The 20,002-nt window shown below is 36.8% G+C and overlaps 1 protein-coding gene across 4 annotated transcripts in view; it reads right to left on the bottom strand.

The window, feature by feature from the left end:
• LOC120516288 (apoptosis-stimulating of p53 protein 2-like) overlaps positions 1 to 20,002 on the bottom strand; it is a 68,170-nt gene that overhangs the window by 33,636 nt on the left and 14,532 nt on the right. For all 4 annotated transcript variants that reach the window (XM_039737856.1, XM_039737857.1, XM_039737859.1 and 1 more), the window contains exons 2-4: positions 5,601 to 5,748; positions 4,817 to 4,930; positions 3,877 to 3,953 (exon numbers count right to left, since the gene is read on the bottom strand). In XM_039737856.1, the coding sequence (XP_039593790.1) occupies positions 3,877 to 3,953; positions 4,817 to 4,930; positions 5,601 to 5,748 (339 nt within the window). The remainder of the gene's footprint in view (positions 1 to 3,876; positions 3,954 to 4,816; positions 4,931 to 5,600; positions 5,749 to 20,002) is intronic.

Genomic DNA, 20,002 nt, shown 5'->3' with positions numbered 1-20,002 from the left:
TTACACCAAGTGGAATATAAGGACTTAGTACTCTCTAAATGTGTGGGTTGTATTTTTATGGTCAATGATTTTATCTCTATCTGTGTTGGTAATTGCTGTTGCTGCATCGCAGACTTCCTGCTTGAGGATTTGTTGGGCTAAAATCTTACTTGCCTTCTCACCGTGTTCATAATAATGATGTCGCGATTTAAAGATGAGCTTTCCCGTTTCTTTAGTAGTCCAGAGGTTAAATTTCGATTACTATAAGGTGCCTCATTTGGAGACCTGGCATATTCAAGATCTTTCTTGTAATTTCGCTAATTACCACAGATGCCTGCATAGTTTCCAATTTATTTTTCTGAGAAAGATATGAAATGATTTGTCCTCTTAAAAATGCCGTCAGTTTCCCAGAGTACTCCTGCAGAGACCTCTAAGGATATATTTGTCTACAGAAAATAATCAGTTTGTTTGGATATGAATACAGTTCTCATCATCAAGTGACAGGGGTTAAGATGGCAGCTATGAGATGAGTGTGTAGGGCAAAGTAACTTAAAATCCATGATCAGAGGGGTGTGGTTGGAGATAACAATAGCATTGTACTTACAAGATTTGATAATGGGCAAAAAAATTATTGCCTATCAATCAATCAACATTTATTTATATAGCACATATTCATACAAAAAAAATGTAGCTCAAAGTGCTTTACAAAATGAATAGAGAAATAGCCTATGAAGAAATAATCAACTCTTGCGAAAAAAGATGAACTTGTGAGATGAAGGAATATGCTCTTAGGTTAGGATTTAAAAACCTCCATGTGTCTGGTAAGTTCTGATCCATTACAAACTGTCATTATTTTTATAGTCTTAGATGTTATCATCGCTGTAGCTAAAGACCTATCCAGGTCTGGATTTAAAACACAACTGAAGTCTACGGCCATTATAATCCTATGAGTATTCACATTAGGAATATATGTAGATACATTTTGGTCATTTGTCTCATCTGTTGTGTTAGATGGACGTCTACAGCTGAGCTCCATAAGCAGTGGTGTTATTTTACCCTTTTTTTTTTTTCTTCTGTCATTCAGAGATATCCTGTATTTACATTATACACAAGTATAAATAAGCATGAGCAACAAACAAAGGGTTCAGAAAGAAAAGGAAAAGACAGCTAAAGTTTCATCAAAGTCAATACTGGCCTGAAGTTCACGGTACGGCTTACCAGAGACTGACCTGGAACAGTCGGGTGAAGGAACAGATCTGCTAGAACTGGATGCTGAAGCATCGACTCCAGTCAAAAGTGAAAGTGGGAATAAAACTGCAAGCGAGGCAGACAAGACAAAATTGTTGATTTCATTAAGATAATTTGAACTGAGCATGGCCCTTTCATCCCTGTTGTCAACTGCATCCAATACCCCAGTGACTCAGCAGCATCAACCATAACTGGACTCGCAGCTCTGCCTATGGAGTGCAGAGAACACCAAAACACACTTTCTGAGCTGAAGGTAATGACTGCTGCACTCCAGGGGACATAAATGATATACAGTAATCCCTCCTCGATTGTGATGGGGTTGCGTTCTAGACCCCCCCGCGATAGGTGAAAATCCGCGAAGTAGAAACCATATGTTTGTATGGTTATTTTTATATTTTTTAAGCCCTTATAAACTCTCCCACACTGTTTATAAATATTCCCCGCACAGTTTATACAGCATAAACCCTTTGTATTCTCTTAAATATTAGGTAAGATTCATTGAAATTGTGTATGTAAACATACTGTTTATATACAGTCAAACCTAAATATTTTAAAGATATCGAGCGTCTCCGATAAAATTGTATACAGTAAATGTGTGTACAGTGACACTAAATGTACGTACATGTACTAAGTACTGTAAGTAGAAAATTAATTATGGTTACTTACCAACAATGACATGATGACTTGACCGATAACGATGAATTTAATTTTACTGCACAACAAAGGAGAGCGTTACAGCTGTTCTAAAGGAGCCTCTTCAGGCGACTGTGTAGCACCGCCGTTGTTCTTCTAACCGGCAGTCTTCAATCCAAATCCCTAAAGCAGATTCCATCCAGACTACTGCCTTATTACATCCACTTACAACTCGTTTTGCACCTGGTTAAAAGGACACTGCGGCCGTAGATCTTATATTCCTTTCCTACTTTTTAAATAAGAATCGTAGCCTCATTGATGCCGTAATGGCGTCCTACAGCGGTGTAGCTTTTCCCTTCCTTCAATATATCCAAAACGTTTACCTTTTTGGTAATCATTAACATCTTCTGTTGGCGCTTGGGCACGGCCCCGAAGCAGTAGTAGGAGCAGATCGTTTTGGAGCCATAATGAAAGGTTTGACTATGCACAAAGATAAACACAAAAGAGCACAAAAGTTAACTGTTTACACAGCGAAACACGTTGATGCTGAATGAGCGAGACGGGACTTCCTGGTTAATGCCGCGGAAACGAATTCAATGCTCCGTCACTGAACCATTCAGCACACAGGAACTTAAAACTGCGTACTCTGATTGGTTAGCTTCTCAGCCATCCGCCAATAGCGTCCCTTGTATGAAATCAACTGGGCAAAACAACTGAGGAAGCATGTACAGGAAGTAAAAAGAGCCATTGTCTGCAGAACCCGCGAAGCAGCGAAAAATCCGCATTATATATTTAGATATGCTTACATATAAAATTCGCGATAGAGTGAAGCCGCGAAAGTCGAAGCGCGATATAGCGAGGGATTACTGTAAAGAGTGATATAAAGAGTGACATAAACAAAGATATAAAGGATATAAAGAAAGAAATAAAGGACTTAAACAAGAAACAACATCTACTACAACCTTTACAGAAAGTCTAGAAAAAAAGTGTTAAAAAATACAGGAAAATACGAGAAAGTTAACAGAATAAAATTAAGAGTACTTGTTGCTCAGCTTGAACATGTTAAGCAGATATTTATGATTCATATTGAAATAGTTGAACAACTGACATCCGTCACTGACATCTCACTAAGAAACTGGCTGCACTGGAAGATAGATATAGAAGGAACAATATCAGAATCTAACGCCCCCCTGAAAAATGTGAAAGTCCAAACCTAGTGAAATTCACAGTTGAACTATTCTCTAAAATAACCAGAGAGGAGTCCAAATGGGACACTAAGATCTCAGCAGCTAACATATAAATGGATCGAATGCCTCAAAACCAAGGACCCGATCGTTCTTTTAAAAAAAACTACAGGCTAAAAAAAACTTCATGTCCCTTCTCCCTGGGGGCTATGCAGTGGGGTTGTTTTGCTCTGGAAATGCTTTGTCTCTTGGCATGTCAGGGGACTGGAACTTTGTGATGTGTGGTCTGCCTTATTCAGGGAAGGCAAAATGGGGTTGGAGAAAGAGCATTGAATTTTAACAATAGGCTTCATAGCCATAACACTTGGCAGTAATATAACATTTAGGTGAAAGCTATCATATGTAACAATGTACTACCTTAAATTAAGACTACAGATTGTCAACAAAAGATCAGAAGCAATGTTTTATGAACTAACAGTGAATTTTGTGAGGTAGAATGTCAAAGGTCTCAACTATGAATTAAAGAAAAAGAAAGTATTACCTCACTTAACAGGTTTAAATGCCAAGATAGTATTTTTATAGGAGACTTGCTTAATAAGTAAGGACCAGTTTCGGTCACAAAGGGAGTGGGTTGGCCAAATTTTTCATTTTAATTTGGTAAGAAAAGAATTCAGCGAGAAGTCAGTTTAAGAAGAAAAAAAAAACAAAAACAAATGCAGGACAGTTCTCAGGCTAGTGGTCATTCAAAAGGATTTAACACTGTTTAATATATCAGGAACACTGATGCTCTGAAGGAAATTAATTTTTTTTTTTTTTTAGTACAATAACTTACTCCATTTTCCATTTTCTTTTCTGCAGTGTTTTTCGCACCATTCCTTTTGACAGACTGATCTTGAGGCCTTGTTACACCTAGTCAATAGAGAAAAATTCCAAAAACTGTAAATAAGTGAAACTGGGGTTCACAAAACTAATTAATAGATGATATTCATCAAATTTCCAAGAACAACTTAAAGGAATTCCTCACATAAAAATGATATATTTATAAGTTACTTAGCCCATGTAGTTTGTAGTTATGGTTGGGGAAAAAATTTCTCATGTTTTTATGCAGAATGGGAAAAAAAGTATGGTATAACAGAGCCCAATGGTGCCCTGTGTTGTAATGGCAAATGATGTGAAAAACAAAGAAATAAAGAAGAAAATGTGCAAAATGCATGCATTTTTGCTAAACTGCTGCTAAACATATACATCTAGAAACGCCAGTGCCTCTTGCCTGCATTTATTGGTTTAAGAGTCTTAAATTCAGTTGTGTAGTATTATGGGAATGCGTTTCCTGTTTATGATGTGCACCAACTTTGTGGGAAGTACACAATAAAAAAAATATTTTAGCAAAAAATGTGTGTGTATCGCATGTTTAAAGCATATGACTGGATAACTGACATACAGATTATTCATGGACATTTTTCTAATCATTTGCCATTGTAAAGCATTGGTCACTGTTTTATTTTATTATATTATAAATCTTTTACTTTCCGTTGTGCATGAAAACACGAGATTCAATTTTCCTTCTAAATGAAATTCCCCTTGTGTTAGACTACAGAATTTGTTAATACTAATCATTATTAAAAGAAAATGACAAATTACTTGTGCATCACAGTTTAATATCAAAGAATCAAAACGAAGTGATACAAATGACCTATTCTCCAGTTCTCACCACTCTCCTCAGTCTGCCACAATTTTGCAAGAACAAGAAAAATTTAAATTTGCAGCCTCACCTGATTCTCTGAAAGGTGGTCTTTCATGTCTAAGAAAGAATCTAACTTCTGTTCTTTGCTGACCCCACTTTTGTAGAATATCACGCATTCTTTCATTATCAGCAATAGCACGCTCTGTTAATACATAAAAAATGTAAATACATGTACATGAACAGATTTTAAAAACAGAAATGTTTATAGTCATCTAAAATAGAAAATAATGATATTACAATACTGAAATAAGAAATAGGAATTGTTCAGAATATGTGTTTAAGTACATTTAAAAAAAAAACCAAAAAAAAAAAAACACACACACACACGGCCAGAACAGTGGTCTCTGGTTTTAAGACTTTTTATTCACCTATGAATCCTTGTACCTTTCAGCCTTATTGTAAATTTTAAAACCAGACAGGGTACTTTTTAAAATTATAAAAAAAACTCTAATATATAAAATGACTGTGAAGAAATAACCAACTTGAAAAAATAGTAAAATTATTAATTAAACCCTTATCTGTAGCTACTAGAAAAGGACACCTTAGAACATATTGTAGACAAATGTGTTTTAACCAACAATTACGACTCTAGGATACATTAAAAGAAATTTGGTCCAACCTGTAGTCACTTCTTAATTTTTTCAGATACCACTTAAACCCTTAAGTATTAGATTAAACAATCGTGAAATGAGTTCAACAAGATAAATGAGTAAGAATTAAAACAGACACAATTCAATATAAGAAAGGAAAAGCTGACAAAAGACAATTCAACTCTTCTACAAGCCACAGAGAGGATTTTAAAGCACTTTTACCTGAACCTCGCCACTTCTCTGCCAAGTAGCATTCAGTTTCTCCAGGTTCCTTGCACAGATCAACCACATCACGGCATGTTGTCTCAGGTGTAATTGGTACCTCTGTAAAATGCTGGTCATTATTACTGAGGTAAACGGTAAGAAACATCTATAATACAAAAAGGGGGCAAACAAAGCAATTAATGTTTTCCACACACATCAAATAAATGATAAAACATCAGACAGGTGGAAAGAAAACAAATACAGTAATTCATACAAATCCCATAATTTACATACAATTTACTTGTAATTTCATTTGGTCTAGTCCTTGCTGAAGCTTCCCCCAATTGGGTATTACATCACAAATGAAATACAAACCTCAAGGCCCTTAAAAAATTCACAGTGAAGGGGTATAAACTAGGTAGTGGCATGGCTTAAACACAGGACAGAAAGGGTACTAAGCCTGCTAGACGATACAACTTTCTTAGCTTTATTGTAACAGTGCAGCTCCATAAATTAATTTTGGCAGCTGATTTTATTCCCTCAGCTGTTATAGCATGTGGTTTCTCACACTTTTTTTCTTGTACCCACCTTTTGACTTGTAAGTGTGGTATAGCGGGTCCACAGTTCATGTCAAAGGGCCATTTTTAAATAAATACTCACCGCACTCGCGGCTTAACGTGGTTGTGTGGCGGAAGCAGTCCCCCAAATGATTCGTGATGTGGGCGTTTCTCACCTAAGTGCATAGGTGAGAAATCGTCCGCATCCGTGATTGTGCTTGGGGCTGCTGATTTTCCACAGCTGCCATGTCCTCTTCGTAAATAGAAGCGCGAGGCGGCTAAGGAGAATGAAGGAAGAAAAAAAGGAAGAGAAGAAAAGAGAAAGATGGAGGTTGCAGGAAGTAGTATGGAGAGAGAGAACCGGTGTGAGTGAGCATGTACTCGCAGGCAGGCAGCTGGACAGTGAGCCCAAGCAGGGGTGTTTGGCCAACACTCGGTGGGGCAGAAGGATGCGGTCGCTCACTGGAGTGACCAGTGAAGAAGGACGGCTGGCCTCGTAAGGCCGGGAAGGCAGCGAGAGTCGGGACATGGATTCCCCAGCATGAGAGCCCTGGTTGTTGGGGATTCCAAATTGCTGTTTGGTGGAGCCTATCGGAGCCAGGGATCAGTGAGGCAAACCAACCAGTAGAAGTAGGCAGAGAAGGTCAGCTGCTGCAGTAGAGCGACTCTCATGTTGCGGGGCCCAGATGGGAGAAGCAGGGGAGCTACCAGGTAAAAGACACCGGGCTTTATGCTTTTAAAAAGACTACTTCCAGTGTTGTTTTAACCTCCTCGTCGTTTTAAAGGATTGTTTTTAAACTCCACTTCAGCACTTGTTTTATGGATCATTTATTTAATGAATTTTTGGAAGGCTCTGCACTATTTATTTGAACATTGTTTTGTTTATGGATTTTTAATAAAAGCACTTGGTACTTTTTTTTTAACACCATCCCCTTGCTACATTTGTTGTGTCTCACTGCCGAGCTCATTGGTGACATTACAGATGGTGTTGGGTTCAAGAGCACCCAGACAGACAATGCAGTGAACCTGCATCGTCACAGTAAGCTCCTAACTGTTCATCATCTAAATATACTTCAATTGCTTTAAAAAAAAACCAAACACTGTGGTTGATGCTGATCTTGTTTTGATAGTTTCTGGGAAACTAATTTTCATGTTTAAGCCATATCCTGGCAAAGAAAGGTACAAGTAGTTAGGAAATAAGCTGCTGATGAATGTTTAAATGTGGTGGTTTTATGATTCACTTCTCACCCCCACCCTTTTACGACTGTCGGTCAGGCAGGTTTGTGATTTAAACCATGATTAATTTCAACCATTAAAAAGCAACTACAGCAGCTCTCTCTAAGTATCTGCATGTACACTTGTAAACAGTGGCCCTTAACTGCCTTTTTAAATTTTTTATTTGTTTCCCCCCTACTGATGCACATGCCTTACATTTTAGATCCCTTTGAAAACAGCAGGCTCACACAGGAAGCTAACAGTTTTAAAACTGAATGATTGCATTTTGCTAGACATAATTAAATTTGACGATTCAAAATTACTCTACATATCTAAAACTTAATTTTGACTAGTCAGAACTGCAGATGAAGTTGATGCCCTTAACAAGGGCAGCATTTCTACATTTAAGATATACTTATTCAGATACATTGAAATATTTGGGCTTAAAGTGGAGAAGGACAAAAACTGTAATTGCCTTTACTACACTATTGGCACGTAGACTTATCTTGCTCAACTGGAAGAATCCTAACTCTCCTCCTTTAAGTCAGTGGGTAACTGATGTTATATACTATTTGAAATTCAACAAAATCAAATTCTCACTTAGAGGATCTGTGCAGAACTTTTTCAAAACCTGGCGTGATCTAATAATAACATTTTAGAATAAGCTTTTAAAGCACTGAGGAAGCAGATTCTCTCCCCTTTTCTTTTTCTTCAGCAGCGATCACCACACAAAATACATTCACTTCATGATATTCCTGCTCTCTGAAAATTTACAATCTATACTAATAAAAGGCAAAGCACTGACTCACTCACTCACTGACTGTCTGACTCACTCACTTACTCATCACTAATTCTCCAACTTCCCGTGTAGGTGGAAGGCTGAAATTTGGTGGACTCATTCCTTACAGCTTACTTACAAAAGTTGGGCAGGTTTCATTTCGTAATGGTCATAACTGGAACCTAAATTCATCCATATACTGTAATAGCCTGCAGCTCGGTCGGCGTGTGAGGCGGAGTTGCGTCTTGCATCATCACGCTTCCCACGTAATTGAGTGCCTGCCCATATAAGGTTAATATTCGCGGGTGAAGGACTGTGCTTAGCATATTCATAAGTGCAGCTACTGCAGAAACCCTCCCTCAGCGAAAGTGCAAGAGAAACTTTTAAGTGCCGGGTCGGAGCTAAAATTAAATAAAGCCGTGGACATCGCAAGATCGCACAAGATATTCGCGAGATACAAGTTTAATCCGATGGTTGTGCTGCTTCCAGACATGTATTTTCGTATCACATTTCCGCCATCATTTGTTGCCAGGCAGAGAGGCCTTGACAATCCGTTCTGCAGGCCCTCTAACACAGAATAAATGTCGATTAAACTGTTGCTTCAACCAATCAGATTTTGAGTTGGTGTCAGTAGGGCCCTCTAGCAGGCGTACGGCAGCGTCACCGTATTCAGACCCATTGATTGGATAGAAGCTGATATGAGGAACTCTACGAGGCCACTGAACGCAACGCAGGCACTCTGAGCGCAAGATCCTCGCGCGCACTACGGCCAACTCCATGGCAGGATTCTGGACAATACTGTTTGCCAGACACAGACCAGATTTTAAGACCACGAAAAACTGATGTTTGTCACGCTCCTCGACCCCCAGAAGTTTTGGTAATAAAAGAAAAAGATTTCCCGCATGCAGCCTTCTCCAGTTTAACACAAGAGTCACGCAGCAGTTTTTGATCTGTCTCGGCTAAAAACAGAACTGACTGTAATGTATGCCATGGATGATTTTGCAGGAAAATCTCCCACTGATCTCCTTGACTTCCTTCATCAGAAAATTCTGAATGAGAGCATGGGGCAGCTGTACACATTGTTATATTTGGCGGTGACCATTCCCATGTACACTGCTTCTGTCGAGCGGACATTTTCAGCCCTAAAGCGAATTAAAACTTATGCCAGAAATATGACAGTGCAGGTTCGACTTTCAGCATTAGGTTCGATGCCGAAAGAAAGGGACTTTTTGATGGAACTGAAGCGCATGGATAATCTGTATGACACAGTAATTGAACTGTTTTTGAGGAAAGAGAGGAGGATGGATTTGGTTTATAAATACAGTAATCCCTCGCTATATCGCGCTTCGACTTTCGCGGCTTCACTCTATCGCAGATTTTATATGTAAACATAACTAAATATATAATGCAGATTTTTCGCTGCTTCGCGGGTTCTGCGGACAATGTATCTTTTTACTTCCTGTACATGCTTCCTCAGTTGGTTTGCCCAGTTGATTTCATACAAGGGACGCTATTGGCGGATGACTGAGAAGCTAACCAATCAGAGCAATCAGTTAAATTCCTGTGTGCTGACTGCAGCGTTAACCAGGAAGCCTCGTCTCGTTTATTCAGCATCAACGTGTTTCACTGTGTAAAGAGTTAACTGTTGTGCTCTTTTGTGTTTATCTTTGTGCATAGTCAAGTCCTTCATTATGGCTCCAAAACGATCTGCTCCTGCTGCTGCTTCAGGGGACGTGCCCAAGCGCCAACGGAAGATGTTAACGATTGCCAAAAGGTAAACGTTTTGGATATGCTGAAGGATGGGAAAAGCTACACTGCTGTAGGATGCCATTACGGCATCAATGAGGCTACGATTCTTTTTATTTAAAATGTAGAAAAGGAATATAAGATCTACAGCCGCAGTGTCCTTTTAACCAGGGTGCAAAATGAGTTGTAAGTGTATGTAATAAGGCAGTAGTCTGGATGGAATCTGCTTTAGAGATTTGGATTGAAGACTGCCAGAAGAAGAACAGCAGCAGTGGTACACAATCGCCTGAAGTGGCTCCTTTAGAAGGGCTGTAACGCTCTCCTTTGTTGTGCAGTAAAATTAAACTCATTGTTATCGGACAAGTCATCGTGTCATTGTTGGTGAGTAACCATAATTAATTTTCTACTTACAGTACTTAGTACATGTATGTACGTTTAGTGTCACTGTACACACATTTACTGTATACTATTTTTCTTGCATTGTACGTATTTATTGCTGGTGGCCTATCGTAATGGCTGTAACATATGTGATATCGGAGACACTCGATATCTTTAATATTTAGGTTTTACTGTATATAAACGCACTTTCAATGAATCTTACCTAATATCTAAGAGAATACAAAGGGATTATGCTGTATAACTGTGCGGGGAATATTTATAAACAGTGTGGGAAAGTTTATAAGGGCTTAAAATATATAAAAATAACCATACAAACATATGGTTTCTACTTCACAAATTTTGACCTATCGTGGGGTCTAGAATGTAACCCCCGCGATAGAGGAGGGATTACTGTAATCCAAATTTTTGGTGAGTAAAATGTTGCGATTTTCCTAAATAATACTGCAAGTTTATGAGTTATTATTGATGTATTTTATGTCACGGCTGTAGCTGCAGTAGAAAGGAATTTGTTCACCCCTGGTTTGTCTATTCAATAAAGGCATTTATTGTGGCTACAGGAGTTATCTATCTGCGATGCAGTGGCTCTTTATACTGTATTTCTGCATATTAAGATGGTTTTTATAACCATAAATTAGTTTGAGGGACGGGTTGATTCAGGCGGAGCACTACTGAAGGCCTAGGTGTGAAAGGCACGGTCTGCCACTGGACCAGATGATACGTAAATTTGATGAACATTACAACCCGAAAATAAACGACACTGTAGAGAGGTTTAGATTATACTTCGCCCAGTGCGTCTCTCTAAATCCTCCGTGCGGGAACATTATCATAATGCTTAACAATCTTATTGCGTAGTGAACACTTCGATGAATGAAACCCGTTATCTTTACAACGGTTGACAAACACGGAATGTAACTTCAAAACAACACGTCCTCCAAATACCTGATTGAAAGAAATAATGATAATCAAATCCTTGATGACAGCAACACTCATAACAGTGACAAAACAATCACATTGACAATCAGGTTATGTTATTTTTAAAATGTTTCCTTTTCTTTTTCATAACTTCTTTAACACACTACTTCTCCGCTGGCGTTAGCCGACTTGCTGACCAACCATAAGCGTTACCTGGTAGGTAACCACCCATACAGTCAGATTGTGATTCAGACTACAAATGCCTTGAATGTAATTACCCCGATCTACATACTGTCAAATAAACGAACCACACACCGTGGCGCAACGTAAGAGGCTTCGCCTCTGTCACTGACACCCGAGGTTCGATTCCCGAGAGGGAGTGCAGTTAGTGTGTACGCCTGATGAGCCCAGAATTAGGGCGAAACACGTTTTGCGTACTCTTTTGCATTATTTGACAGTAAAAACTATTTCAACCATATATATGTGTGTATACAGTATGTGTAATACTTCTGCTGTAGTTGCCAATGTCCATCCTTTACACAAAATCTGCTACTATCTGATCTTCTGCATTCCTCTCCTTGACATTATACCTACCCATCTCCTCGGTTCCCTTCACCAACACGTTCACTGAAATCCGCTTCAATCACTACCCTCTCTCCCTGGGTACATACTCTACCACTTCATCTAACTCACTCCAGAAATCTTCTTTCTCATCAATCGTACACCAAACTTATGGGGCATATGCACTAATAACATTCATCATCACAGCTTCAAAATTATCACTTTGTCCGAAATTCTTTACATCTCCAAAACACTCTTGACATACTGCTCCTTCAGGATAATCCCGGCCCCATTTCTCCTCCCATCCACAACATGGTGGAACAATTTGAACCTGCCTCCAATATATCTGGCCTTACTCTTACTCCACATCCTTCTGGTCTCTTGCACACAAAATATATCGATCTTAATTCTCTCCATCATATCAGCTAACTCTCCCCCCTTACCAGTTATACTGTCAACATTCAAAGTTCCTATCCTCACTTCCACTGTCTATCTTCCTCTTCTACCCCTGCCTCTGGACACGCCTTACTCCTCTTCTCTGACCAACAATAGTCTAATTTCCCCCAGCACCCTTTTGGCTAACAGTACTGGTGACTGCCATTGTTAACCTGGCCCTCGACCAATCCGGTAGGGAAATCTATATTGTTTTTCTTATATTGATCTTGCTAAATTTTATACCAGATGCCCTTTCTGATGTAACCCTCCCCATTTATCCAGGATAGGGAATGATAAGAAGAAACACAATGAAAGTATGATAAGTTGTAGCACTGCTTTAAAGAAAACAATCAAAAAATACTGGAACATTTACATTCATACACATTACATATGCAAAACATGTATGCCTTACTTTAGAGCATAAAAAATATTTTGATAATGTATCGAGAAAAACATACTTAATCACTGTCCAACTATTCAAATGAAATTTCACAAAGATTACGACACTGCCAACTGTAAACAAATGCGCATTTTTCCCCATGATTACATCATCCTATAAGCCTTCAGATGCAAATGCTTATACTTCCAAATTTTTAAAAGATGCAAATTATCAACAGCTGTAGCCAAAGCCCAAGTTTACCTTTCTTGCTTGCTCATAATTTATGTTGTGCTAAAAAAAAAGTAATGTAGATGACGACTTTGTCAATTTCTTTCAACATTTTCAAAACAAACAGCACTGTTTCTCAGAAAGTTTAAATTAATTTTGTTTTTATTATAATAATACAACTATGGGAACAGTACATTTTTCTTCTTATCTTTTGCGATTCCTTCTTCTGCCTGCAATATCACTTGCTGATAGTATTAAAATATAAAACACCAACTTCAGTTCTGCAAGATTAAGGAAGAATACAAAAGCAAACATTTTTATTTTTGTTACGCTTATCACATTTTCTTTAGTTTATTTCTGCCCATCAATAAGTTTACAGATTTCCAAGCTTTTTGAAGTTTGATTTCTAAAAGACTTTCCAACATACAAATGCCTTGAATTATATGAACAATTACAGTAAGGCTCTCCAGAATGCTTATTTTGATAGGACAGCAAGTATAGTAGGAGCTGGTCATAATAAAAAATGTCACTGTCCATGTGAAATCTGCACATTCTTTCCAAGTCAGTATGGATTTTTATCTGCTTAGCTTGATTTCCATTTATATTTTAAAGACAAGCTTGTTATGCAATCTGAAAAATGTAAAGGGGTTTAATATGGTTGATTGTGCCAAGTACATTTGTGTCTATACAAAATAGAACAGTAGTTTTCAGACATTTTGAGTGCCCCCCTTGGCTAGTAGAGTTTCAAACTTCAGTGGAAAACGCCACAGACTGGTCACATAACTTTCTTGCTTTTTGTGGACTGTCAATTTGAAACGACTGTGCTAAAATACATGCCTTTCCCATATCTTGCAGAGTCACAAAAATTTTCTACAGACTGGTGCCAGTCAGATGACCAGCAGTTAGGAAATACTACCCTAGAATAAGATAGCATTTAAACTAGGACTGTTTTTTGCCTTTGGAAAACGAATATATTGGTTGGTTGGGATTACGACATCCTTGTAATGGATAAAGCAGGTTCAGAAAAATGAAGAATGTTTGAGTGAACACATTTTGACACCAGGTTTCAAATATTTTTGATGTGATTGTAATGAAACACAAGACAAATATTAATGCCTATAAGTTTAAAAGAATGCTCCACTCAAAAATGCTACTTTTTGTATGTTACTCATTTCACATAGTTTGTAGTAATGGCACACAACCTCTTCCTTTGTATATTCTGCTGTACTTCCCCCATTCCACCATCAAGTTTCCTTATCTTCCTTTCTCTGTCCAGAGAAGCATCCCTTCTAGCTGTCATCCTTACTACTTCTGCTGTAGTCGCCCAGCTATCTGGCAACTCTTCACTGTCACCCAGTGCCTCTCCATGTAGATCAGAGATAAACATTTCTGAGATAACAGCTGGATCAACAGCTAACAATATCAAAAAAGAGCATTGGAATAAAAAAAAAAAATCTCACATTACTCATATCGGATAATCCACAGGGCATGTCATCTAGATATATGCTCACAACATCACAAATATGTGTATTTTTACTAAAATATTGTTAAATAAACCACTTTTGGAAAACGGTCTTGTTAATGAAAATGGAAATCTTCCTCCATGCCTCATTTATTGGTCAGGAGTTGAGCCCTGTAAGAGCTTATTCAATCGCTACCATTGCACTTATTGTGATATATCAACAAAAATCATGTGATGACAGACATGTAAAAATATACTTACTTCTTTTATAAAGAAAAGAGAGTGAAAATATTATCAGTATGAAAATATTCCTAGTACTTGTGCACATCCTACATGTTTCAACAAGCAGAATGTCAATTCTCCAATGCAATTTTACAGACTGCTGCTTAATAATCAGAGGAACACCTGTTGTGGCTCACTGCTATGAATATAAATATAACAGGAGACAATTCAAATGCACATTTGTGTCCGAGTGTATTCCATTCTTGTTCATAGGGATGTTTTCCAGAAGTGGTTTAATTAACAATATTTTAGTAAAAACACATGGGTCTGGGATATTGTGGAGATACGATTCGCCGACTTGACATGTGAATTGTACAACACAAATTACATGAGATTTTTGTCTATGGACTTTTTAATAGTTAGTGTTGTCCAGCACTGGTCACTACAGAACCTATTATACTTTATCTCTATTCTGCATGAAAATGTGAGATTAAAAATGTTCCCAGCCACCAATACAAACTACATGGTAATTTAAGTAACATAAAAAATATATCAGTTTTGGGCGAAGTACTGTTTTTCTTTAAGAGCTGTGAGAACTCTTGTATATGAACATTTTAATAACAAATCGAGATAATATTTTCAATGTACTCTTAACTTCTTAATTAACTTTTAAGGAAACCTATCAAATATAAAATGAATAATACAAACTCTGGCAAAACATTTTTGAAAAAATAAAAACAAATTAAACATAAACCTACTAAACTGCAATCATCTGGATGTACCAATTTTGCTACTCTCACAATCTCTTTTTCTACTTTACAAGATCTTTAGTTTGGAAAAGTATGGGAGATCCATTCTTCTCATCACTACCTTTAGCCTCACTTGCTCTCTTCCACTTCCAATGTTATTTCACCGCACTTCTTCATGAAGTCATTTTCCTCTTTTCATTCCCAATACCAAAACCAGTTTGTCCAGCTTCTCCTCACCACACTATACAGTTAGCCTATGCGGATCACTCCCTTTTTCAAAAATTACTGTTTAATTGATATTATTGTTTAGTAATATTTACAAATGAACTTACAAATTAAATTAATTTTTACAATATCATTAAAACCTCATTTCCCATGGGATATATTTAATTTTGTCAGGAGGTCTGGTAACATAAATGTAAAATGCTTCTGGTAAACCCAGCTACCTAGGCCCCCATTCTATTTATCACACTTGCTAGATTTAAACTAAACCATTTAGTGTTTAGTATGAAAGAACAGGGGTGTAATACCTCATGTTGCACACTATTTAGACATTTTCCAAGAAATATAAAAAAAAGTAGTTTTGTTAAAAAAAAAAAAAGCATTAATTTAATTTTCTCATGTTAATAAAAAGCACAGAACTGACTTTACAAGATAGTGTTAAAAATGTCTCTAGCATTCAGGAATAGTAACTTTCAGTGGAGTGGTTAAATGCTAATTTTACTTTCTGGAAAAGATTATTTCTAACCATACAGTATTCAGTTAATTCAAAAATTTCCTTTGTACTGCTCTAGTAAATAATCCTCTTGTGTAATCTGCTTTTGATGTCTGGCAAAAGAAAATCTACTTACGGCTTCTCTTCCACATGTTGTTCATGCAATTACATTTGCTCTACTGTATATAAACCTGTAATCATTGAGCTACTGCTTCATAATATGTTATAGATTGTTGCTGATGTAACAGCTAAAAATGTGCAGATTAAGGACACAGTCTGAATTACTTATATATTCCAATCAGCTAAATTTATTTACCAAAACAAGAAACAACTGTTTGTAACTATGGTATCAGAAGGAACAAAAAATATTTCCAATATCTCAATTGCATATGACACAGTCAAGGTTATCACTATGCTTGGCAACAGATAATTTACTCTCCTGGGATTTCCAGAAGAAAGCTCAACTTGGTGAAATTCAGAAAGTCATTCTTTATTGAAGTACATTCAGTAATGAATGGACTGGGCATTACTCAGTAAACATCACCGCAGCTGTCCCATCCCATCCCTTGGGGAGAGTCAAAATACTGTTTTGAAGGCTTGCGATTCCAGCATTCAAGTGTAAATGATGTTTACCGGATGGGGTGGAGATATGAAACAAACAAACACATAATTAGAAGAAAACTGTAGATAAACATTTGTGCCTACTTATTATATGTAATTTTCTGATATTCAAAAAAATCCATCCAGTCAGTAGGAGAGTTAACTAAACTAATGGATGTTGCATAAGCATTCTTTGTTCTTAATATAAAAAAATATGTGATTTGTAGGATTTATCCATCTGTACACTTGCAATTATATGCATTAAGCACCAGGAAATATTTGTGTTAAAGAAAAATGTTTAGAAAAAGTGTTTTCCATGCCAAATAAACCATAATGATTTCCTGATTAAATCAGAATTTTTGTTTAAATGTATATAGCACCAGTGTCCTCCATAATGTTTGAAATGGTGTGATCAAAATATATGCAAATATTCGTAAACTGAAATCTGCAATGTACACTTTAATCACGTCTGAACTGCTTGATTTATAATTTTAAACTGTGGAGCAGAGGTCTAAATAAAAAATGTGTCTTTGTCCCAAACATTATGGAGGACACAGTATGTCTTTATTACAAGTCTTTCTTGCTTCCTTGTAAATGTTTCCCAGACATCTTAGTTCTATCTATTAATCATAATAATGTGTATATCAGACTTTCATGGGATAAGAACCTAAACCAGAAAAATTACACACAAGGTTGGAAATCACCCAGGACAGCCAGCTATTGGGTGTGAAACCCTATATTTATAGAATGAAGAAGCACCACCCTGAGAGAGAAGAAGAAGAAAAAAAAAAAAAAACACCTTTCAAAGGTAGAACATGCAAACTCCATAGACATTGACCAGAGTTATTTAAGCTCAGCATCCCAGATGTGTCAAGTTGTAGTGCTGACCCCTGCGCCACAATGCTTTGTGAAGGTCAGTCCATGAGCAATAAAAATGTATACACACAAACTGCTCACAAAAATCTCTGTTGTCAGTTGTTATTGCTGAATTTTAACAAAACACAAAAAAAATGTAAAATGAACATTTATTTTGATAAGTACCTAAAAATGCATACATACACAAAATCTAAGAAAATGTGACTTAGACTTATTTGCTTACCTTGCAAAATAACATTCAAAGAGTTTACTGGCTTTTGACAATAAAATGCTCTAAAATATATGAACTAAAGTATCATTTTGAGAAAATGTTAATGTAAATAACAGCTTTTGGGTGGTTCTAAACAAAAGGTTCTAAAACGGAAGTGATTATGCTATTCCTTTTAATAAAATTATTTTTGTAAACCAACGATTTTTAATTAGATGCTGACAAGTTATTCAGAAATGTGTACATTTTCAAGTTTAAGGCTGATAATCCAAAATAGAAATTGTGATTCAACTCTATGTAATTCATCTTTATAACAAATTCTCTCTCGCTCTCTTGAACAAAGCTACTTAAATCGTTACTAAAATTTACAATACATATTTTGCAAACTGAGCTGTGGGGTAAAGAAATGAAGGTCATTTAACATTTTATTGTTTCTCAAAACTTTAATGTAAACAAGTTTTTGACTTTAAATAAATCAAATGTCTAGGTATGTTCAGAAACATTCTGAAAATGCCAAAAACTTAAGCAATCGTATCAAATTAAACTAAAGAGGCACTGACATTTTGTATAGCAGGACTAGAAATGTACTTTTCCAAATTTAAATTGTTGATTTATGGAAGTGATTACTTGACAAATAATGTAATACATTTTAAAATTTCTAGTCAATAAATCACTAAAAAAGGAAGACTGATTACACATTTTGCAAATATCTTAATGTATAAAGAAAATGTACTTTAGAACAGGGCGGCACGGTGGTATAACGTCAGAATTGAAGGTCTGCCTGAGAATCGAGAAAGTTCAAACCCTGCAAAATTCACAGCTGAACTTTTTTCTAAAATAATCGGGGACGACTTTAAAGCAGAATCTGAGATAGCAGTGGCTTACCGCGTATGTGGATCAAACAACGTTAGACCCAGACCCAAACCTTTGATAGTTCGTTTTGAACGATTATCATTTAAGCTACAGGTGATGGCACTCCTCAGAAACAAAGAAGATATTATATATGAAAATAACCACATTCGTATCTTTCCGGACTTCTCTCCAGCAACAGCTACTAAACGTGCAGCCTTCTACAACATTAAACAGCGGTTATGGCAAGCCAGCGTCAAATACAGCCTCTCGTATCCAGCAAAACTGAAAGTGGAATGGCAGGGTCAATTCTATGTCTTCGCTAGCAAGGAAGAAGCAGAAAAGGAATTAAGAAAGCTGATCCCGGGACTATTCTGATACATAATAGTGAGTCATGGCGGTTAATGATAAAGCAAGGATTAATAATCTACTGTCTGATCTATTCGTTTTAAAATATGGGTTTTTATCAGCATATATTCTCATATATTCTCATTATTACTTAGTATTACTAGGGCGCTATCTGTTTATGTTTTATTGTGCTTAATTACTTTTTCTTTTTTTCTAATTATTTCATCTCTACCCTAAACGAGACTGTTCAATATCATACCCTTGGTTTTTTGTTATTGTTATTGCTGCATTAAGACTTGTTATGCTTATTCTGGACACATTTTTAACACCATCACCCGGTTTATTATCTGGGTGTATCATCTTAATGCACTAAAATTGCTGAAGACTATATATATATTTTAAGTGCAAAATTCTTTTTTTTTTTTTAAAGACTATATTGGTAATAGATATCTCTATCTTTTAACCCTAAAGCGCCGCTGCATTGGGGCTTGTTTTGCTTTGGACGTGCTCTGTCTCTGGGTATGTCAGAGGACTGGGACTGTGTGAAGTGGGTTTTAGCCTCACTTGGAGAGGCCAAAAAGGAAGGTGGGGGGTTAATGGGGGGAGAGAAAGAGAGCAGGCTTGATCTATACCTAATCTATCCTATTAATCTTTATAATTATAACTACCAACGTAATAATAAGCTGCATGGCAACAACTCTAGGGGAAATAGGAAATTAAGACCTAAGCTCTCACTTCCAGTTAAGACTATAAAATGACATCAAAAACTCAGAATCAGTGTCTCCATGATGGGACAGTTAACTTCGTAAGCTGGAATGTTAAAGGCCTGAATCACGAATTAAAGAGAAAGAAAGTACTCTCTCACCTAACAGGTCTAAATGCTAAAATAGTATTTTTACAGGAAACCCACTTACTAAGCAAGGATCAGTTCCGGCTGCAAAAAGACTGGACTGGCCAAATGTTCCATTCTAGTTTTACGAAGAAAACTAGAGGTGTGGGAATTCTCATACATAGAACAGTACCATTTGTAGCATCAGATGTAGTATTGGATCCTGAAGGGAGATATGTAATGGTCATGGGAGACTTATCTAACTGTAAAATGATTTTGATAAATGTTTATGCACCTAATGTTGATGATAAGGAATTTATACAAAATTTATTTGCATCCATTCCCAATCTGA

The sequence above is a fragment of the Polypterus senegalus genome, chromosome 16 (assembly GCF_016835505.1).
Source record: "Polypterus senegalus isolate Bchr_013 chromosome 16, ASM1683550v1, whole genome shotgun sequence".
Classification (NCBI taxonomy): Eukaryota; Metazoa; Chordata; class Cladistia; order Polypteriformes; family Polypteridae; genus Polypterus; species Polypterus senegalus.
This window is presented reverse-complemented; position numbering and strand designations above follow the sequence as displayed.